The 24,664-nt window shown below is 33.4% G+C and overlaps 1 protein-coding gene and 1 long non-coding RNA gene across 2 annotated transcripts; both read left to right on the forward strand.

Annotated features, from left to right (window-relative positions):
* Positions 1-10,230: 10,230 nt before the first annotated feature.
* LOC107871126 (protein trichome birefringence-like 33) lies at positions 10,231-15,046 on the forward strand. Its single transcript, XM_047413336.1, has 6 exons — positions 10,231-10,599; positions 11,416-11,626; positions 12,089-12,260; positions 12,753-12,952; positions 13,496-13,654; positions 14,610-15,046. The coding sequence occupies exons 1-6, from the start codon at positions 10,404-10,406 to the stop codon at positions 14,947-14,949; spliced, it is 1,278 nt and encodes a 425-aa protein (XP_047269292.1). The 5' UTR covers positions 10,231-10,403; the 3' UTR covers positions 14,950-15,046.
* Positions 15,047-18,000: 2,954 nt separating this feature from the next.
* Positions 18,001-20,632, forward strand: LOC124898988. Its single transcript, XR_007056128.1, has 2 exons — positions 18,001-18,352; positions 20,395-20,632. It is a non-coding gene; the product is annotated as an uncharacterized LOC124898988 (long non-coding RNA).
* Positions 20,633-24,664: the final 4,032 nt, after the last annotated feature.

The raw sequence follows: 24,664 nt of genomic DNA on the forward strand, positions 1-24,664 counted from the left end.
GCAGGCAATTCAAGCTCATAAGATACTCTCCCCACACGACTCAGAATATTAAAAGGGCCAATATTTCGGGGACTAAGCTTTCCCTTCTTACCAAATCTCTTTACCCCTTTCATGGGTGAAATCTTCAGATACACTAAATCGCTAACCTCAAACTCGAGGTCCATTCTTCTCACATCTGTATAGGATTCTAGTGACTCAGGGCTGTTTTTAATCTTTCTCTAATCAATTTAACTTTCTTCATAGTTTTAAATACTTCATCATGCCCAAGAAAAGTGACCTCACCTGCTTCAAACAAACCTATGGGTGATCTACATCTCCTCCTATAAAGAGCCTCAAATAGGGCCATCTGAATGCTAGAATAATAACTGTTATTATAGGCAAACTCAATCAATGGCAATTGCTCATCCCAACTACCCTTGAAATCAAAAGCACATGCCCTCAATGTATCTTCTAGAGTTTGGATGGTCCTCTCTGCTTGACCATCAGTCTAAGCTTCTTGACCATCAGTATGAGGGTGGAAAGCTGAACTAAGATGGACTTGGGTACCAAGACCCTTCTGAAAAGCTCTACAAAACTGGGAAGTAAACTGAGTACCCCTATCTGAGATGATAGACAAGGAAACCCCATGCAATCTGACTAACTCTTGGATATACAACTTAGCAAAATCCTCAGTTGTATAGGACATGTAAACTAGCAATAAATACGCTAACTTAGTCAATCGGTCTATAATAACCCAAATCGAATCATGATGACATCGCGATTGGGGTAAACCAGTCACAAAAACCATATTCACCTCTTCCCACTTCTAAGTGGGGATACCAAACTCTTGTAACGTACTACCAAGTCTTTGGTGCTCCACCTTAACCTATTGACAAATTGCACATTTAGCTATGAAACCTGTTATATCTCTTTTCATACCATTCCGCCAATAGATTTCCCATAAGTCGCAGTACATCTTGGTAGCACCTGGATGAATAGAATAACACAAACCATGTGTTTCCGCCATGATCTGCTCTCTCAAATCATCAACGTAAGGCATACATAATTTATTCTGATATCTCAACACGCCATCTCCCCCTTGAGAGAAAACCTCTACTTTTTGGTCTTTAACCGACTCCTTCAGTTTGACCAAACTAGAATCCATATCTAGCTTCTCTTTTACCTCCGAGACTAGGGAAGATTCAAAAATACTCTAAACCCAAACATTTCCTTCAACTGAATCAACCAACCTAACACCCAATCTAGCTAAAAGATGATCTTCTCAAGCTAACTCCTTCTTATCATTATCCATATGAGCAACACTGCCCATAGACAAACTACTAAGGGTGTCTTCCATTACATTGGCCTTGCCTGGATAATACAACACACTTATGTCATAATCCTTCAACAACTCCAACCACCTTCTCTAATAGAGATTCAAATCCCTCTGAGTAAATACATACTGCAAGTTTTTATGGTTCGTGAACACATCAACATGCACAGCATACAGCTAATGTCTCCAAATTTTTAAAGTAAACACAACAATAGCTAGTTCAAGATCATGGTTGGGTAATTATTTTTATAAGGCTTTAACTATCTAGAGGCATAGGCTATAACCTTACCTCCCTGTATGAACACACAACCCAAACCAACTCTAGAGGTATCACAATACACCACAAAATTGTCTGTACCATCAGGTAATACTAGAACTAGGGCTGATGTGAGTTAAGTCTTCAACTCCTGAAAACTCTTCTCGCAGAAATCTAACCATAGAAACTTGACTTTATTTTAGGTCAATCTAGACATCGGGGATGCAATAGATGAGAAACCTTCAAAAAAATGGCGGTAGTAACCAACTAGACCCAAGAAACTTCTAATGTCTGATGGTGAGATAGATCTAGGCCAATTACTTATGGCTTCTATCTTTTGGGGATCGACTATAGTGCCATTGGCGGAAATAATATGATCAAGAAAGGATATTGACCTTATCCAAAATTCACACTTGCTAAATTTAGCGAATAATCGATGATCTCTAAGAGTTTGCAAGAAAATTCTAAGATGATCTATATGGTCATCCTCACTACAGCAATACACAAGGATATCATCTATGAATATTATGACAAATATGTCTAGATACTGCTTGAACACTCGATTCATAAGGTTTATGAAAGCTGCTGGAGCATTGGTTAACCCGAAAGACATGACTAGAAACTCAAAATAACCATAACGGGTTTTAAAAGTTATCTTTGGAATATCACATTTCCTTACTTTAAGATGATGATAGCCAGATCTAAGGTCTATCTTTGAGAAATAACTTGCACCTTGGAGTTGATCAAATAAGTCATCAATTCTAAGAAAGGGATACTTGTTCTTGACTATGACCTTATTCAACTAACGATAGTCTATGCACATATGCAAAGACCTATCTTTCTTTCGCACGAATAAGATGGGAGCACCCCATGGAGAAATACTAGGCCTTATGAAATCTTTATCTAGAAGATCTTTGAGTTGCTCCTTCAACTCCTTAAGCTCTATGGGAGCCATACGATAAGGGGGGATAGAAATAAGTTGAGTATCTGGGAGAAGGTCAATACCAAATTCTATCTCTCTATTGAGAGGTACCCCAGGAAGATCATCTGAAAAACATCAAGAAATTCATTGACCACTTAGACGAACTGAGGTGTTAGAGTCTCAGGATTTGTGTCCTTGACTCGAACTAGGTGGTAAATTCAACCTTTAGATATCAACTTGCTGGCCTTAAGGTAAGATATGAAATGACTCTTGGGAGACACTGAATTACCTGACCACTCAAAGACTGGCCATCTGGGAACTAAAACTTCACCACATGGGTGCAACAATCTATAGATGCATAACAATAATGGAGCCAATCTATACCAAGGATAAGATCAAAATCAACCATGTCTAACTCTATCAGGTCTGCTAACATGACTTTATAAAGAATAGTGATAGGATATTTCTTGTAGATTTTCTTAGCAATACCTGACTCTCCTACTGGTGTAGAAACCAAGAAAGGCTCAAGGATCTTTTTAGAAATTATCTCAAAATTTACTGCAACTAATTGGGTCACATAAGATAAACTCAACCCAGGGTGTAACAACACATAAACATCAAAATGAAAGACGTGAAGCATACCAGCCACAACATAAGGTAAATCCTCCTGCTCCTGATGGGATAAAAAAGCATAAAATCGATTCTGGCACTGACCACCCCGGTACTAGACGATGTGCCCTAGGGAGGAGCTGGGTGACCTAGAGGATTTGGTGCACTATTTGCCTAAGTCTAGGGACAAACATCTCTATACCCCCGTCTAGCATACGGGCACTCTTTGATTTCGTGACCCGGCTGGCCACAACCATAAAAACCGTTCTGATCCCACAAATATTCACCTCCATGATTCTTACCACACTTAGCACATAGGGGATGATTAGGTCTATTACTCACTCTATTTTGAGACCTGAACATAGAAGACTTACCCTACTGTTCTTGCCTATTTCTGGGTGTAGGAGAACTGGCTAAAGAAGGTCCAGGAATAGATGAATAATTCTGAAACTGCAAACGATTTTCTCCTCCAGACCTATTTTAACCATGATCAAACTATCCTGTTCTAGCCTCTTATTTGCTCTCTCTTTCCTTTCCCTTTTTTGCCTCAATCTACTGAGCGTGCATCATTAATCTAGGAAGATCCATATCTTTAATAAGCATAGCAGTCCTACACTCCTTAACTAGAAACCCGGACACACCAGTCATAAACTTACTCATACTTGACCTAGGGTCAGCCATCTATTCAGGGGCATGCTTAGACAACTGGTTGAACTTAAGGCAACGCACTTTCACTATCATTGAGCCTTGCCTCAGGTTTATGAATTCTTCTATCTTAGCTTCCCTCATCTCAAGTGGGAAGAACTTGTCTAAGAACGCATCCTGAAATATCTACTAAGTCATGGGAGCTGCATTCTTCCTTCTACTCTTATTCCATATCACCACCCAATTATATACAACATCTTTCAGCCTATAGGATACCAATTCCACACTCTCTTCTTCAGAAATATGCATAATTTGAGTGATCTTCTTTACCTCATCTAGATACAATTGTGGATCCTCACCTGTCTTCGACCCAAAGAATTTTGGCAGATTTATCCTCGTAAAATCTCAAATTCTGTCTGTGGCTATGTCCCCATCCTGCTGAGGTGGGACTGTAGCCTGATGGTTGCCCTAAATATTATCTGTCACAGCTTGGGCTAGAACCTGAAAGGCAGCTGAAAACTTTGCAAGTGACACGTTCTCGTTCAAAAAATCTGCGGGCTGAGGTGGCTGGTTATCATTTCTGTGGGCATTAGATCGATGAGGATTCATTTACTGTCATATTAAAGCATAAGTTAAGAGAATATAGAGACACTAAATTCACGATAAATTATGAAAGAAGAGATGATTTCTGAAAACACTCCATAGCCTCTTTCTCATAGATGTGGCGCGCTTCACACCGATGATCAAGACTCTATGTAACGCGGCTTGTCTGACTCCCTAAGACTCTCTAAACATGGCTCCGATACCAAGTTTGTAATGCCTCATAATCTAGTTTTTGGGATGCCACACGATGCTTCAAACTACAAGTGGTCTTGAGTTAACACTTGTTGTTTTCTACTAAGTCTGGATCTCAACATAAGGGAAATATGAATATGAAATCATAATAATGTGGAAAATCTTATCTAAATCATACTAAAAGTCTTGGTAAAATAACACTGAAAAATCTGAATTTTGAATCAAATGTCTAAAACTGAATCTAGTAGTCCAAAAAGTCTCTACTATCTGAATCTAAAGAGTCATTGCGACAGGCCCCCAGCAGACTCAAACTGTCTGAAATAAATAACGGAACATCTACTAATAAATTGAAAGTATGATTAACTAAGTCCCCAAACTATGAAGACTCACCGACTGCAGGGATGTAGATGAGATGATTGGAAATCACTCACGCTACTGAGACTGAGCACCTGAACCTACATTATGAGATAATGTAGCACATAGACATATATGTGGACCAGTACTTTGAGGATGTACTGAGTATATGGGGGTGCATGCAATAAGTAAAAAATATCATCACAGTTTATAAAAACATGCATGCTAAATGTAAATGACTCACACAGGTTGGAGTAATTTGAAATCTGAAGATCTTAAATCATAAATAATGGAGCATGTAGTATAAATCCTGTGAGCCATAAGATTCTGTTCTAAAATTTGTTCTTTCTGAGAGGTGCTACATTATCTTATCAATTTGTGAGGGAAATACTTCATCTCAAGACTTAAAGAATCTTAAAACCATAGATTTTAAAACATATGTTTTCATCTTAAGACTTTAAGCAAATAAACTGTTTTAAGAGTAAGGGACATCTTATTGGGAGGTTCTTCTAACTGATATAGACCATGTGAGCATCCATGGAGTCCTACGTCTGGCCCCCGTTAGGTAGGGTTGTTCTACCCTTGCCATCGGAATAGAACTTCTATCTAAGGTGATCACAATCTGAGTCACTATGTAGAAGTGGGAATAATTTGAATCCTACGTTTGCACGTAGTTCTAGGGTATGAAACCATAGTAACTTACCCATGTCGCTGCTAAATACTACTGCCATTCTTATGCTCAAAATCTTAAGAAATCCACTTCAAAAATAGCACAAGGGTTTACAAGAGAACCAGTTATGCTTTTCTTTCTTTAAATCTCAAGTTGTATGAACAAAGTGGATTCTTTATCTTAGCTTAGAACCAAAAGGTCAAATCCTTATCAAAATCTGAGAATAATCTTATCTGAGAGTGCTCATGGCACAAATAATTTCAAAATAGCAAATCTTAATTAGGGCATAGTGACTCATGCATTAATCTCATGTTAAAACATCTAAAAATTCATGCTTGATAATGTAAACACTTATAATTCATTATAAAATCTGGAACTTACTGCATAATGCATAGAAATATGAATATAGTCATGCAGTTCAACTTCTAAATCATGAAAAATCTCATAATCTTGCAAACAATGATAATAGGTATAAACCCTAACTGTAATTTCATGGAAAATTTCATAAACTGCAGTAACTTTGTAATTAAAATAAAGTTTTGGGCACAAAGATAAAAGAATTATCCTTGTTCAAACCCCACATACCTTAATTTGATGATCTAGATTCTAGAACTTGAATCTTGGATCTCTATTGATGTTTTGGAGATGACTTCTTGGAGTTCTTGAATTGGGGATTCTCAATTTTGAAAATTCTTGGAGAATTAATGGAGGAAATTTGGAATTTCTTAGGGAGGAAGTTTGATGAAATAGGATTTGCTTTGGAGAGAAAAGTGGTGAAATAAGCATAAAGTGCCTTAGTATAAGATTAATGAGGTGTTTTGGACGGATTGGGGCCCTGAAAATTGACCAAAATGCCCCTATTAAACTCTAAATCAGAACTGGAAAATGACCCAAAAATCTCGACTTTTGGCCTTGGCGCGACGCGCCACTATTGCGCCAAGCCACTGAAAATTGCCAACTAGGAATATGCATGGTGGCGCGATGCGGTGGTATCGCGTTGCCACCATGGATGGAACCTGGAACCTTAGTGCGACACGCCATTATCGCGCTGGACCTCTAGAAATTGACAAACGGGAAATTCACCCTCTCCGCATCGCGCCAATATCGTGGAGGGCCACTGGAATGGGACAATTGGAAATTTACACTTCTCCGTGACGCACTTAGGGTCCGAATGATAGTGTTTTGAGACAGGAACTTAAAATAATCATAACTTCTTACCCAGTTATTGGATTTAGGCAAATCTTATATCCTGGAAAGCTAATTCAATTACCTACACAATGGAAAGTCCAAATCTAAGGAATTCCACACCAAATAATTAGAATTCATTTTGGGAAGCTATCCCTTAACGTTCTAGGGACGAATTTAAACTAGGAAAGTCGTGGGGTATTACAGATATACGCTTGGTCTTGCATGTTCAGTATTTTTAGTTTTGTATACACTCTTATACAATTACGTTATGTTATTCAGCTAGTTACCATTATATGCACATGAACCCATGCATATTAGTCTGGCCTCATTTATCATACCAGTACATTCAAAGTACTGATCACATACCCATTTCTTATGCTATGATGTCTTACATCATAGGTCCAGACGCTCGAATTTCCGACCGTACTTGGACATTTCAGTGCATCAGCAGCAGCAGTAGCAAGGGTGAGTCCTCATCCTTCGAGGACGAGTTATCTTATATTCAGTTATGTCAGTAGTTCAATTATTTAGTCAGTTGGAGTTAGTTAGGGGCTTGTCCCATCAACTCCACAGTAAGTTAGTTTAGAGGCTTTCAGACTAGTACAAACAGTTGGTCAGTTTTATGTTGTTATTATCAGTTGTTTTATCAATATTACCAGTACATTTTCAGACGTTTACAACTATGATTTAGTATTGTTTTCAAATACTAAAACATTATGGCATTTTTAGATAATTATCGCATATGTTGTTTATCAGTTTTACTCAGTGCTCATAGCAGGTACCAGCTCATGGGTTAACTTATGATCCCACGGGATCGTAAGCTCCGTTGACGCCCAGGATTTACTCTCAGGGCGTTACATTTTTGCACTCATCGGGTTAGGCGATGGGGGTGGTCTCCGGTCGATAGTGGACTTGAGATACCAGTCACGGCCAAACCCTCGTTCAGGTCGTGATAGGATGTCATGTCAAAAAAGGGTTTTAAAAATTCATTTTTACTGGGTTAAAGGATTTAGATTACAAAATGGTAAGTATATTCGGTGAAATCTCATAAGCAGGTCTAGGGAAGGGTATGCACGCAATCTTATTCATACCTTCGTATAAATCATTGGCTCAAATAAAGCATAACAAAAAGCAAGTATATAAAACAAATACAATAGTGGAGAAACCCATGCCGAAAAGAAACAATGATAACTAGATTACAAACAAATAATTTCAAAACAACTAATTATTCAATTATCTGGAAATAGAATTAATTAATCTACTTCAACTCTTTCTATACCTGACTTATAATTTACTTGTATTTATATTATAGCCCACATGAATACTAAGTAGATGACTTTCACTACCAAACAAAAGGAAAAATAACAAAGTTCAATTTTTATTATTATTATTATTATTTGAAAAATTCAATTATATTTTTAGCCGGCTTGATCCCAGAGTTTCCAGCCAACAACAAAATTCCATCTGAAGAAATATTAGTGAGTAATTCTAATTAAATTGCACTCTTTTTTGGGGGTGGAGTGGGGTTTATTTATTTTCTTTTGTTTGTTTGCTCCAAACACGAGAACATAACAAACTGTAAGGAAGAAAATAGAAAAGAGGACCGAGTAGGATCAAAGAAACCCTGAGACTTTATGTTCAAATGATGTTATGCTTGTCTGTGGTACTCCAATCTCCTATGCTATTGGAAGCATCAACACAATCAAAACAAAAAATAAAAACCTCTCATGCTAAACTTCAGTTCAAATTATTTCGCTTATTAAGGTACAAATGGATCTATGATCAAGAGTTCAGTGGGTTCAATACGAGTATGACTATAATGACATAGCTATGTAGATTGGTGTCCGGAGCTAAAAGGGATAATTTTTTAGGTCTAGGAATCAAAACAAATGATATCTTTTCTTTATGTAATACACGGACAGTTGTCCAAAAATGGACAAACTATAACTAACACCATCTACAAACGTTTGTTGAGGAAAAGAAAATATTAAGTTTGCCCAAATATGGACAAACCATATTTTCATAAATCTTTCTGTAATGATTTGTTCAATTGTGAGCAAACTACTTTTATTGTGAACGTTTTGTCACTTTAATTTTTTAGAAATGGTACAATCTTTTCATTAATAAATACGTGTTATAAATTTAACCACAAAGTATGACAATAAATGTAAATTTAATTTCAAAATATGACTAATAATATTTAGTTAATTTTTCAAAAGAGGGACAAATTTGACCCTTTCCCAATTTTCTATTGATTGGGAAAGGAAAAGATCTACACCAAAATTCTGTGAAAGAACTCCTTTTGACAAACAATATCAATGCAATAGTAAAAAGAATTTCTACTATCCTTCTCATTTTTTGGTCTAATTGATTATATTCATTTTAGCTTGGGATTGAATTATTGGTCTAATTGATTGATAACTTCTGTACAGATATATACTTTTTTTAACATACACCATTTTTGAATAATCACAACATATTTTCAAATATGTAATTTTGTTGCAATTTGAGATACATCTACGTACTCCAACAACATGCATATTTGTTCTAGCCTAAAAGGATATTAAATTTCTAAAAAATAGGATGAATAATAATACATATTAGTGAAAAAATCGTATCATTTCTAAAAAAAATTGAAGTGACAAAACATTCACATAAATAAGAATCTTTTCAGGAATATTAACAGTGTGATGCTTAATCAATTAGCAATCGAATCTCTCAGTGAAAGAATCATATTTTGCACAAATAAAACTAGTTTCCTCACAAATGAGCAAATTATTAAAAAGAGATATGAAAATGTGGTTTGTTTATTTTTGGGTAAACCCAATTAATATTTTTCCCCCAACAAATGTTTGCCAACGGTGTTAGTGGCAGTTTACTCATTTTGAACAAACAGTTCATTTTTTTTGTATTAAAAAAAGACGGTTTATTTTAACTCCTAAGCTTAAAAAACTATCTCTTTTAGCTCCGGACTCATGTAGAATGAAGGGTGATCATGAGTTAAACACTCTTTACCAGAAAATTGTACTCCTACTATATATATGTGTTATTTTGAGAATGATTTTGTGTGTGTGTGAGAATGTTTTTTCTTTTCGAGAATAGCCCCCTCATCCTTTACTCTTCTCTAGTTAAATATCAGACATTTTTTAATAGGAAATTACACCCAATGACCTTAGAAATTGATTCTCTTTGAACTTTTAATTGGCCACTTACTGAAATGTCCACCCCTATTTCGTTATGAAGCTAAGTTGATCGATCATTGCCTTTTGACAATCATCTATTAAGCCATAATCAAAATCAGGAAAGCTATTGTTGTTGCTTTGTTTAGAAGAAACACATACATATAGTCAAAGCGTTAAATTGCATCTACCAATTTGGTTTAACCACAACCACTAGGTTTCTTGCATACAAATATAACGACTCTTTTGGGGCAATGACAAGTTTATATATTACTCCTAATTATTCAAACCTAATGTAACAACAACAATAAGACAAGTAACAACTTATTTTAAAAAAGAAAATAGGGATAGAGGAAATTAGAGAGGGGATTACAAAGAAAAAATCATAAATACCTGTATTTATATTCAAGCCAACATAAACTTTGAGAAGATGGCTTTCCCTACCTAACCAAGAAAATAACACAACTAAAAAAATGAAACCACCTTCATCTTCTTCTCATTTTTTCTCTTCACTTCTCAGAAACAATCATCTTTCTTATTTTCTCTTAATATTATTACCTTTCATTATTCTTGTCATTATTCTGTATAGTGAAGAATTCAATTGCATTTTTGGTCAGCTTGATCCCAGAATTTCCAGCCAACAACAAAATTCTATCTCAAGAAATATCAGTGAGTACTTCTCATGAATTTGCATTTTTCTGTGGAAGATTTTGTCATTTGTGATTGTCCAGACAAACTACTTTTTTTTTAATTTGATTATTGTACATTGTGGTTTGTTTGCTGCAAACATGAGAAAATAACAACTCAATCAAAACGAAAAATAAAATTCTCTCACACCAAACTTCAAAATTATTATCCTTTATTGCGGCAGAGTCGGATCTAGAATCTAGAGTCAGTGGGATCAATATCATGAGTATGACTGCAATGACGTAGCTATGCAGATTGAAGGCTAGTCAGTTGAACACTCTTCGTCAAAAAATTATGATATGTTTAATTTGAGGATGATTTTTTTTTTTGGATTGAGAATGTTTTTTCTTTTGGATAATAGGCTCCCTACCCCTCTACATTTATCTAGTTAAATACCAGACTTTTTGTACAGGAAATTATACCCAATGACCTTGGAAGTGGTTGCCGTACTTTTGGTTCCCCGCTTACGGCGAACATTCATGATCAAAAGTCAAAACTTGTTAAACTTGAAATTTTGCTCATAAAGCAAGCGAGGATAAAAGTTCTAGGCCATCCACTCCACGGCTATTCTTGTAAATCACCCACTTTTGTATGTAGAAAAGTTCGAACTCGTGAAGTGTGACCAAAGTCATGGGGCCGGCCAAATTATTGTGTATTATAGAAAATAATATTGCTTATATAAGTTAAAGCTTTTCCTTCTTGTAGATACTAATATTACATTAAATCTTGAACACCTTACACGATATTCACGATTTCACCACTGATTAACGATATTTTTTTTTGAATTCATATTGGTAGAAAAGAACAAGAAGTTACCATTTGCCATAGGAGAGAGAAAGGAAGGATGTGATGTATTCAATGGGAGATGGGTTTGGGATGAGCAAAGGCCTTTATATGAAGAATCAGAATGTCCTTACATACAACCACAATTGACTTGTCAAGAACATGGCAGGCCAGACAAAGACTATCAACATTGGAGATGGCAACCTCATGGTTGCTCTCTTCCGAGGTAAAATTATTTTATATTGTCAGTGAAAATAAGCCAAACGAACTCTAAATAGCGAATTATATTATAAATCCATTAGTCCAACGATCAATGTAACTTTGAACTGCATGCATGTTTAACAGAACTATGAGAAAACGTACAAAATTTGAACAGGTATATTAGATTCTGAGCGCATAATTTTGAAGCTAATTTGAGTTCTATGATCAATTTTATTACTTGTGATATTCGACTAACATATTTAATCTTTTGATTAGTAGATTTTATACCCCAATGTTTCATTCCACTAATACATTCTCAAAAAATGAAATTTTTAAACTTAGAATAAGGAGTAAATTAGTGTGTATTTTTCTGTCATAAGAAAGCTTCAATCACCCCATGTAATAACAACAACTAAAATATTGAACGTATGAACTAGCTTTTGAGGTTAAATATTATCGTAACGCCTGTGCTAACGTAACATTGCAGTTTCAATGCAACACTAATGCTGGAAACGCTTCGAGGGAAAAAGATGTTATTCGTGGGCGATTCCTTAAACAGAGGACAATATGTTTCTATGGTTTGTCTTGTCCATAGACTCATTCCTGAGAATGCTAAATTCATGAAAACTGATGGTAATTTCGACATTTTCACGATTAAGGTGATCATTTCTAGCCTTTTTTTTAATTAGTACATTGATTTTATGTTTACAAAGATAACTTGGTTTATCTTTAGATTAATAGGATAAATTACATAAATTCCAAAACATTCTTATCATATTTACCTGTTCTCTCACTGCTTTAAATTAATTACATAATATCCCACGATAACCCTAAATATGCGGATACATGTTGTAACCCTTAGATACATGCTGATATACGTAGTAACTCCTCAGATACATGAGGATACATGCATGTGTTTGAAACCAAACCATGTATTCGGACACCTTAAACATATATCTGGACACCTTAACATGTATTTGGAGGGTTATTTGTCTACAATGTATCCGCGACTAACCATGTATCGCGACTACACAATGTTTTAGCCTCAAGTTTTAATGGAATATTATGTAATATTGAAATATATGGGAGAAGTACGTAGTAATTAGCTCTTATAATGAAATTTATGTTGTTTACCTGTTTGTTTTTTCCAGGATTATAATGCAACAATTGAGTTTTATTGGGCACCATTTCTGCTGGAATCAAATTCTGATGATGCAGTAAAACATAGGATTGAAGAAAGAGTTGTTCGAAAAGGTTCAATAAACATACATGGGAATTATTGGAAAGGGGCTGATATAATTGTGTTCAACACTTACCTTTGGTGGATGAGGGGACCCCGTTTTCATATTTTGTAATTTCCTTGCCTCTTTGCTACTTATTATAGTAGTTATTATAACGATGAATGGTTGAGTCAGAATTTTCCCTATAAATCATAAAAATATAAATAAATAAACAATTAAAGAAGTTGAGGGGATTTAACATCAAATATACACGTTTAGATTTCTCTATAACAGTTTTGTACCTATAACAACAACCACATTTATAATAGTATTTTTTGTTTTGTTTTTTTTTTTGTAAAATTACTCCTCTATAACAACTATCTTCTTTTTTTATAATAATAACAATCTTTACAGAAAAGGGATCTCTAAGGTTATCAATAATAGGTCTAGAGAGGTGGTTATAGGGAGGTTATGATTGGATATATACATCAAAAATAAGTTTGACCTTATATGCATTGTAATGATCTGACAAAAGGAGTTTGGGTGAACCTCCTTAGAGTCGAATGTAATCTCAAGACACACTCTTTTAATGTAGAATTTACAATATTTGAATTCTGAATTTAGCGCTATTTTTTTACTTGTTTGGAAAGTATATAAAATGAAATTTTATGCAGGCAAGGGTCTTTTGATGATGAAGAGAAAGATATAGTGGAGGTATCCACAGAGGAGGCATATGGCATGGCAATGAAGAGTATGTTGAGATGGATTAAAAGGAATATGGATCCAAAGAAAACCAGAGTTTTCTTCACTAGCATGTCACCTACGCATCAAAAGTGAGTAAAATAATTACTCCCACCGTTTCAATTTATCCATCTTTCCTTTTTTTTTAGCCTTTTTTTAACAAAAGATATATTTTTATAACCCTCCGTACTTATGAAGGGAAATCCAATCCTGTTTTGTCTGTTTTGCATAATATAAAGAAAAAAAAACAATCATTGGATTATATTTAAAATCACATAGTTCAAAAAATTTCTTCATTTTCTTATGTTTAGTATTGATTCAAACTAAGACAAACAAATTACAACAAATTAAAAGGCATACCTTTTCTGTTTCCCCTCCCTATAAGAACACATCGAAAATGATATATACACATATATGCGGGAAGCACGATTGAGATGGTTCGGACACGTGAAGAGGAGGGGCATGGATGCCCCGGTCCGTAGGTGTGAGAGGCTAGCGTTGGATGGTTTTAGGCGGGGTAGGGGTAGGCCGAAGAAGTACTGGGGTGAGGTGATTAGGCGGGACATGGAACAGTTACAGCTCACCGAGGACATGACCCTAGATAGGAAGGTCTGGAAGACGCGAATTACGGCAGAAGAGTAGGGCCAGATTGGGTCGCTAGTGTAGGGAATTACTTGGTGGGGTTTTTTTTATTTTTTTTATTTTTATTCCCGTTATGATTCCGTATTCAGTGTTCCATGCTTATTACGAATCTGTGTGCTTTCCTCTGCTATCCGCTGTTTTATATTCTTTATGGGTGCCGTATTTATGTTATGTCATCTGCTTCTGTGCTGTACTATGTGTTTGTGTGATATCTTGTGCCTTGAGCCGGGGGTCTTTCGGAAACAGCCTTTCTACTTCATCAGAGGTAGAGGTATGGACTGCGTACATCTTACCCCCCCAAACCCCACTAAGTGGGAATACACTGGGTTTGTTGTTGTTGTAGCCATTGCATTTTCCATTGGAAAATAAAATAGGAGATTCAATTTCTTCTTTTTTTTTTTTCAGGAGCATAGAATGGGGAGGTGAATCAAACAAGAATTGTTACAATGAAACAAAAATGATAGAGGATCCAAATTACTGGGGATCAGATAGTCAAAAAAGTATAATGCAAGTTATTGCAAAAGAATTTGGAAAATCAAAAGAGCCAATTACATTTCTCAACATTACACAACTATCAAGTTATAGAAAAGATGCACATACAACAATTTACAAGAAGCAATGGACTAAATTAACACAAGAGCAACTAGCAAATCCATTTAGCTATGCTGATTGTGTTCATTGGTGTTTGCCTGGCCTTCAAGATACTTGGAATGAACTTTTATTCACAAAGCTTTTTTATCCTTAGAAATTCTTACATATTATTTCATAATGTATCATATTGTGTTATATAGTGTAATACTCTATCGTTTTCATTGTTATATAATGTCACAAATCAACAATTTGAATGATAAACCTATAAAAAAAAGAGTATAATATGGAGCAGAAAACTTACTAAAAAAAATGATAAAGGATAAGAATATGATTATTAAATAATAAGCAAAAAAAAAAAATAACGATGCGATCACACAAAATCAGTTATTATAGTTTCCAAATCTTTTATAATAAATTTATTAAAAATAGGATAAAATCAAAATATTTAATTTAGATTTGAAAGAAATATATAAACACCTAAACGGCGCAAAATCTTTGTTTGATCAAAAGAAATTAGGCGTTTACATTTAATTAAGTGGGGTCTTGATTGAATTTTAAAATATTTACTACTTTTACAATTTAATAGCTTATGTAACAATTGGCTAAATTGAAAAAAGTTTTCAAAAATTAATATCAATAAAAACTTACTAAAATCTACACATTTGTGAAGGTGTGTGACCTACAATAATTTATATATACCGATTCATACTTTAAAATTTCGATTGGAAAAAGGGGGAAAAATAATTATCAAAATATAATTGACGACCTTATATTGGAATAGACCATGAAAATACATATCAAATAAAATATAATAAGAATTTATTAAATAAACTTAACACCAGCATTTTTAAAATTTTGACCTTGGACCACCTATTCTATTACAATCATTAACACTATAAAAAACGTGTTTAATTGCGGATATTTTTTGCGAGGTTATTTTAACCCCCGTAAAATTATATAAATTGCAAAGGTTAAAAATTTAGCAGCTAAAATTTATAAATTTGCGAGGGTTTTTAACCCTGATAATCATCGAATATATTTGCGGGATTATAAACCCCTTCTATCCTTTGAAAAAAAAAGCACCTAAACTTGGCTCCTTTTTACTTAAAAAAATATTTAATATTTTTTGCCCCCAAAATATGCCTCGCTATTTTTCCCCAGAACCACTACTAAAAAAAAGCCAAAAATCGACGCATAAAAATGCGACGAATTGTGTCGCTTTTAAAAAGCAACGACAAAAGCGACGCTGTCTGATGCTTTTTTTAGTTTAATTTTAATTTTTATTTATTTTTTATTTAAATCGACGGCCAACGTCTTAATATTCGTTGCTTTTTTGCGGATTATTGTGCCAACTAATTGACAAATAATTTATATTTTTTTAATAAATGCGACGGATAGCGTCGTTATTTATTTAAAAATAATACTAATAATTTTTTAAAAAGTGACGTTGTCCGTCTATTTTAAATTTAATTTTTATTTTTATTAAAATCGACGGACAACATCCCTATAATTTTTAATTTTTAAAATATTAATTTAGAAAAGCGACGCTATCCGTTGTAATTTTTAATTATTTTTATTTTTATGTATTTTTATAAAAAGTGACGGACAGTGTCGCTTTTGTTAAAAATAAATAAAAATTAACGTTATAAATATGACGTTGTTCGTCGATATTTGATATTTTCAATTTACTATTAGATAAATAATTTTTATATTTAAAAAAATTAAATGTATTCAATTATATATTGAATACATTGGTCAATCAAATATATATATGTGTGTGTGTATGATTGTATGTATATATACGTATCTCTCATGTAGTGAATCTATATATCCAAATATTTTGAATAATACGTTAACATATCGTATGATCGAGGTATTAATACACTATTGAAGTTATAATAATGAAGCTAATTAACCAATAATTCATCAGATTAATACGTTGTATTACTATATATATAATATCGTGTTCAAAAATTAATTAATCAAAAATTGTTTGTAGTATACGAAATGCATAGACATTATTATGTGATTGACATCATTAATTTTATTTACATAATTTATTTATAATTAATTTAAAAATAATAATTTTATTTATTTTTAATATTATTTTATATAGTTACTATATTTATTAAATATCAACCTAATTCAATTCAATTTTTCTAATTTATTTAAACTCTAGCCATTTTATACTCAATTTGTGTCAATTGAGTTTAATTTGACTCAATCAAAATCCCATTTCAATCTTTATAAACCCAATTTCTAATTTCAATTTAACTCATCTCCTCAGTTCTAGTCTCAACCGTTCATCATATTTGATCAACGATCAATATTAAATCAATTTTCACTATTTTTTTTCTTGAAATTGGACAGGTCCAGACTATTTTTTTTTAACCGTGGGTCTATTGAAAACAACCTATTACCTTAACAGTAAGGTATGCGTACACTGTACCCTCTACAGATCCCAATTTGTGAGACTAAATCAGATTAGTTGTTTGTATTTATTTTCTCGAAATCTCATAGAGAAAACAATCAAAAGATGTCACCTTGATTGATTGATTGATTATTATTATTATGCTCAATTTATTTATAATTTTTATATAATATTTTCTATGTGACATACGTAATTTATTAGCAAGAATAATAATTTTATAATATTTTTTAATTTATCATTACTAGGAATTTATTATTATATTTAAATAGTAGCCTTGATATATTTGTAAGGTATTTTTTATATTTTCTCATACTACCCTTGGTATTAAGTTCATGAAGTAGCAGTTTATACGTATAAAGCTCTTAAGTGAACTCTTAACACTGGACAACAATAATTGTACAGTGTGTGCTCATTTTGATCATTGATATCCAATTTTGACCTCTCGATACTCTTTTAAGACTGCTATTTTATTAAAATTTAATAATTTTTAACATTAATATTTTTTACGTATTATTTTGATATCAAGTATAGTTAATTTTTTTAATCTATTTATTTCCTAACCTGATTTTGTCAATTTATAATAATTTTAGCCTATTTTAATCCAATTTATTATAATTCTAGGTCAAACTATATTTAATTGGACTCAATTTCAATTTTCATTCAAATTTAGACCAAATTTTTAATCTTTAGATCTCAATCATTGATCAATTAATCTAACGGCTGGATGAAACTCTATCCCTCTTTCCTTTTAAACCAAGAAGAAAATCCTAATCCCTTACTTTTGGCAAAAGAATCGGTCGATCCTTCACTACACTCTCTCTACACCCCCCCCTTTTTCGACCCTTCCCCCACCCCCCCCCCCCCCCCCCACACACACATAAACTGACCGCCGATAGCGGACAATCAAATATCGCTGCCGTTTGTCACCGACGGGACCACCATCGTGAACAGCTGTTCAACTACCACCGCGATGTGTATCTTACGGATGATGGCGATGGAGAAGGAGATGGTGTTGGTGGAGAAGATAAGGCATCGGTGGTTTCGTGTTCGATTTGTCTTAAAGATGTAACCAATAATGGGGATTGATCCTGGGCTAAGCTTCAATGTGGATATCAATTTCACCTTGGTTAGTTCGTTTGGCAATTTTTTAAATTAATTAAATTTAATTGGTACTGTTTTGTTTTATAAGTAAGCAAAAAACTTGTTGGTAGTAAAATTTAGCTATGGATTGTTTGGGATCTGATTATTCCTAAAGTTGTGTACTTTTTTCCCGTTGGGAGATTCGGATTTTGATTTCATGAAAAATTGTTGGTTAATTTTCTGTAATTTCTAACTTAAACAAGGGGGACGAGCAGGTTTTCTGTTAATTTAGATCATAATTGCCAATTATAGAGAATTAGCATGCCGTAAGCTAGTGGTATGTCTTACACTTTGAAACGATCTCATACTCAGGTATTTCCAAATTTGTAACAAATGTGTGTTAGAGTTGAATGGACTTCATCGTGTGATGATGATTATCCCTTTTACATAGTACTTGGGTTATCAGTTTCCAAAACATGGGATTGCATGTGTCAATTGCCTGGGTGATGTGTATGTTTTAGTGCAGTTCAACAGTCTAAGCAATTTTCGATTTGTTTCTTGTACGGAAGAATTTTGTTAAGAAAATTGCAGGTTCAAAGATATTGGCAGAATTATGTTAATAAAATTTAATATTTAAGGGTATTAAAGGAAATTGAGTACTTCTACAACTTTGGAAGTAACATGGAGCAAGAAAGGAGGAGGTCAGTCAATAAAGAAAGAAAAAAGAAGTTGATTAATCAAAGGTTCAACTGATTATCATGTATATGTTGTAAAGATGCAGTCTTTGGACATATACCATGCTAGATAAAAGAACTTCAATCTTCTTTGCTTGGAGTTGCTCTTGTCCAGTTTTTGAGTCTTAAATCTGGGGTCAAGTAGCCATAACAATGATTAAGTTTAGTCACTTGAAATGTGAATTAGAGAGTTGAAAATGGTCAAGTATAGTGTTTTGAAATGTGTACTAGTGACTTTAAAATGATCAAGTGTAGTCACTTGAGAAGTGGATTAGCGACTTGAAAGGTGAACTTGTGTTTTAAAATTAGTAAAGTGTAATCACTTGAAAATGTGAATTCATGACTTGAAATTGATTTGGTGTTGACACTTGAAATGTGGATTCATGACTTGAACATGGTTAGGTTTAGTCACTTGAAATGTGAATTACAGAGTTGAAAATGGTTAAGTGTAGTGTTTTGAAAATGGTTAAGTATAGTGATTTGAAATGTTAATTAGCTATTTGAACATGGTTTGAGTGTAGTGACTTTAAATGTTAATTAGCTATTTGAACATGGTTTGAGTGTAGTGACTTGAAATGTGAATAAGTTATTTGAAAATTATTAAGTGTACAGACTTTAAAATGATTAAGTATAGTTACTTGAAATTGCAAACTTGTGACTTGAAAACAGTTATGTGTAGTTACTTGAAATAGTGAGCTAGTGACTTGAAAATAGTTAAGTGTAGTTACTTTAAATGTGAATTAGGTACTTGAAAGTGGTTAAGTATAGTGACTTGAAATGAATGATTAAGTGTAGTGACTTGAAAATGATTAAGTATAGTTATTTGAAATGTGAAGTAGTTACTTAAAAATGGTTAAGCATAGTGACTTGAAATGTGAATTAATTATTTGAAAATAGTTAAGTGTAGTGACTTGCAAAGTGAATTAGTTATTTGAAAATGGTTAAGTGTAGTGACTTGCAATGTGAATTAGTTATTTGAAAATGGTTAAGTGTTGTGACTTGAAATGTCTACTAGTTATTTAAAAATGGTTAAGTGTAGTGACTTGAAATGTGTACTAGTGACTTGAAAATGGTTAAGTGTAGTTACTTCAAAATGGTTAAGTACAGTGACTTGAAATGTCAATTAGTTATTTGAAAATGGTTTGAGTGTAGTGACTTTAAATGTGTGTTAGTGAATAAGTTATTTGAAAATTATTAAGTTATTTGAAAATTATTAAGTGTAGTGACTTGAAAATGTGAACTTGTGATTGATCTATTTATATTTATCATAATGTTTTTTAGTTGTACATAGATATAAATATAATAAGGATTGAAAGTTTATCTGATTGATTTTTATACTTTGCATTTTATGTAGCCAAGTGATGGGCTAGTGGACTCATTTCGTCCATGGATGCAAGAAGACCACGTGATGATAGTGATCCTAATGACAGTCATTAATTTCGTTGCAAATTGTCTTGAAAATTCATTTATGATGATGTAATTGTGTGGTTGGGGCGAATCTTAGAATATTGAAGGTTTTGTGTTTAAATTTGATTTTGGAATTCGAAGATACTAGTTAATATTGAAAATTTAGAGTTTGAAAATGTTAATGTTGAAAATTTAATTTTGAAGTTTAATGTTCAATGTATTTTTGAGATGATTATGAATTACAATATTTAATTAGTCATGTTGTGTCAATGATATATGAATTAAATAAATATTGGATTGTGGATTATGCCTAAAGGAATAATTAAATTTGAGCTAAAATTAGAGTTTATAATTTGTTATTGAAAATTGATGGGTCCAACTAAAATTTTTTAAAAAATAAAATTGTAGAGGTTTTAAACTGCCGCAATTTTTAAATAAAAATTGATTATAAAAAGAATTAAGTTTAGAGTAATGGAGGTCTCGACCGTCGCAAAATAATTCTCGCAAATTAATTATGGGGATCGAAAAAAAAGTGTTGCAAATTGATAGTGACGATTCGTATTATAGGGGTTTTAAAAACTGTCGGGATCACAATTTGCGAGGGTTTTGGCTTAAAATTAATTCCTGCAATTTGATCCATTTTTTGAAGTGGAAACATAGAGCAAATTTATCATGTATACTGTTGTTTAATTATCTCTAATAAAAAGTTGTGCAATACTCTGATGTGTAGCGGAATACCAAGTTGCAAACGCCATAAGAGTTGTGATTGTTCATATTTATCGTTCACGTTACAGAACTTCCGCAATGAAAACACGTGAAAGAATTTATTGTGGGAGTCTTGAGGTCAAGAAATCATAACCCTCAAGAAATGGGTAAAAAAACAAGCTAGTCTTGTTTGTTCGTGGTGCACAACGATAATAATCTTTTGGTATTTATGCCGTTAACAATAATAATCAGTTTTCACAATTAACAATAGCCTTATTAAGCAGTTATCATTTCACGGAAACTAAATATTAACACATACAGCAACTTTCAAATAATAATCCCTAGATTTTAGTTGGATACAGATTAAACGCAAACAAACTTTTCCTATTGTCTTGCTCCTTGTTTTTATCAGTTGTAATATCAAACCAAATTTTCCTACATTTTAGTCTTTCTTTTCCTACATTTTAATCTGCTTCTGTGTTTTACTATGTATTTGTGTGGTATCTCGTGCCTTGAGCCGGGGGTCTAGCGGAAACAGCCTTTCTACTTCATCAGAGGTAAAGGTATGGACTGCGTACATCTTACCCCCCAGACCCCACTAGGTGGGAATACACTGAATTTGTTGTTGTTGTTGTTGTAGTTGGATACGGAATTTAGTGGAATTTTGAATATTCAAAAATTCAAAGTAATAAATTCAATATTTAATCGGTACTTCATAACAACAACATATTTATTACATTCCTACAAAATAGAGTTACGGAAGGTAAAATATACACAATTCATATCACTATCTCATAGATAGACCTCCAGCTCAAGACAAATAACAATATAAAAAACATAAAAATAACAAATAAAATGAATAACACATCAATAAATGATAAAAGAAACAAGACACCCACAAAGCAATACTATATACAATATATTTGAAAACCACAAATATCATTAAAATACCACAAATAAAAAACTGCAACTCACAAGCTTAACACTACGACGGGAGGAACAATTACAAACAAAGCATTTTGTAACGATCTAAAAATTTGATGAAATATATGAAATTTGTGATTTGACTGTTTTATCCCTCCCTATGGTTGCATTATGGTATTTATGGGGTGTAGGGGGTGATTGGTATGGTTCCTGATGCATTTTGATATCATTTATGCGATATTGTGGTTTTTGATGGCTTCGAGAGCCTTATTTTGAACTTATGTGGATATCTTTTGATCCGTGCGACGGATGACTGAGCAGACTGTGTCAGCAACTTCGAAATATCGATTTCAGGCTAGATAGACCTTTGGTTCGGTTCCCGGTACGCCCGAGCTCATTTCGACCTATTGATCAAAAAGTAAGAAAATAAAAAATATGGGTGCGGGACCCACATTTGTTCGAAACGACCTAGGATGGAAAATCTTTCGCCAGCAGATTTGAAATATTGATTTTAGAGTGGTAACATGTTTGGTGTAATTTTATGGCTTTTAAATATCATTTCAATCCTCGATTTGAAAAATTGTGATTTCGAGTTTCGGAGATCAACTTTGTGAAATAATATTTTTTTAAAAAAATCTGATATCGCCATTGAGTCTGGAGTATCGAATTTAGTGTTGTTACATAGTTTATTTGCGTCTATCGAACTCCGAATGAATCCCTGACACCCCATCGACGTTCGTATTGACTTTTAAAAAATTCAACTTTTTAGCAATAGCTGTGCAGAAAAATCTGCAATAATAAATAGCAGCTTTTGGCCTATTTTGCTTATTTTTCATCGTAATTCTTGAGAGTTAAATTCTAAAATAGTCTGGGAGCTTAAAAATGAACTTGTGGGAGCTTACGGAAGGTAGATTAACACCTATTTCTTGATTCTATTATGGATTTAAGGTAAGATTTCATCTTTTTCTACTCTAATTCCTTGATTAATTTCTCAAAACTTCAAAAATCTTAGGGCTTGATTTTAAACCTCAATTTCCGTCCTTTTTACATGAATAATACTTTTATCTTATAATTACTAGTTTTTCATCAATTTAACCTTCAAAAAAACTCCGATTCTTGATTTAACCCAAATTTCAAAGATTTTACTCGGTAAATCTTAAAAATAATTTTTCTTTGATTTAAACCTTAATTTTTACTCAATTTGACTTAGGTTTTTAGCCGTAGGTTCCTAAAAATATGGGAAACACATATTTGAATTAAATTTATAATTTTGTCATTCTTGTTTGAAACTCATTTCGGGGGTCCATTTTGACCCCGAACCAAAAGTGGTCAATATAGGTGTCATTGGTTTTGTTTTGACTCGTAGATTTTATATTTGATGGCTTTAGATGAGTTACGAATAATTCGTGGAAAGTAAGGTCGTGGGTTCGAAATGTAGCAGACCGATTTCAGCTTTTGAGGTAGATTATGACTTAAATCTTTTAGAGTGGGCTGAGTAGTAAATGATGGTACAAAATGAATATTAAGGGTGAGAGCTAATCATGAAAAATATCTATTTATGTGGTGTGTCAGTGTGGGGGCCTATGTGTGATGTAATTATCGAAAAAGAGTTATTATGTGATATGTGTGACCATGTGAAGTCCTATGTGATATTGATAGCCTTGAATACATATGAACAATTGTATTGTGTTGTTAAGATGTTTAATATGATACTACTGGTGTATTGTGATTATATTCATACTTTATTGGCATATGAGACATGTGAAAATTCATGGATGAAACTAAAATAATAAGTGGATATTGGTTCATATGGTTGTAAAAATATATCATTGTAGTTGGTTGTGAAAATATATCATGTGGTTAGTCGTGAAAATATATCATGTGGTTGGTTGTGAAAATACTCATTGTGATTGGTTGTGAGCATTACACCCTTATATCATACTCATTCATGAAGCATTGGTACCACCGTGGCAACATCTGATAACCACTGGCAACACCTTTTTAAAACCCTCCTCGAGGGATGTGCCGGGTATGAGATATTGTAACACCTTATAAAACCTTTTTCGAGGGATGTGTCGGGAAGGAGATATGAGATATGCAGATTGTATACGGGTTGACGAACCCCTCATGTGTCCTATGTCGGAAAGCTTTTACTTCGTAGGTGTATACGAAGATTATGCGACGATCCAGGAGGTTGTGCAACGACCTCATGCATCATCATCATCATATACATTGCCCTTACTTTATTGTGTTTGTGTTGTGTTGTATTGTCATATTGACTTGTCATCTATATATTTCTCTTACCTTCATTTACTTGTATTTGATAATCTTACATCTACATGTTCTCCCCTGTTCTACTTATATGTGATATAAGTGTGTTCTATCCTGGCGTGTTGTTGTAATATATGTGATATATTAGAATTGTTAGAGCAAGTGGTGTGGGCTACCGTTGTGGGATGTTTTTTTATTGTAGGTGACATACCCTTAATGTGTATTTTGTATGCTTTATTTTCTACTTTGCTCGGTCGGCCTATGATACCTACCGAGTACAAGTGGACCGCACTCACTCTTACTTCATCCTTTTAGTG

This window comes from Capsicum annuum, chromosome 5 (genome assembly GCF_002878395.1).
Source record: "Capsicum annuum cultivar UCD-10X-F1 chromosome 5, UCD10Xv1.1, whole genome shotgun sequence".
NCBI classification, from domain to species: domain Eukaryota; kingdom Viridiplantae; phylum Streptophyta; class Magnoliopsida; order Solanales; family Solanaceae; genus Capsicum; species Capsicum annuum.

Bases quoted from the DNA above. Each gene is read 5' to 3' on its own strand.
- LOC107871126 (XM_047413336.1), top strand. From the start codon at position 10,404: ATGAAACCACCTTCATCTTCTTCTCATTTTTTCTCTTCACTTCTCAGA. The intron at 10,600-11,415 runs GTGAGTACTTCT...TCATATTGGTAG, and splicing joins TTCTATCTCAAGAAATATCA to AAAAGAACAAGAAGTTACCA. The intron at 12,261-12,752 runs GTGATCATTTCT...TGTTTTTTCCAG, and splicing joins TCGACATTTTCACGATTAAG to GATTATAATGCAACAATTGA.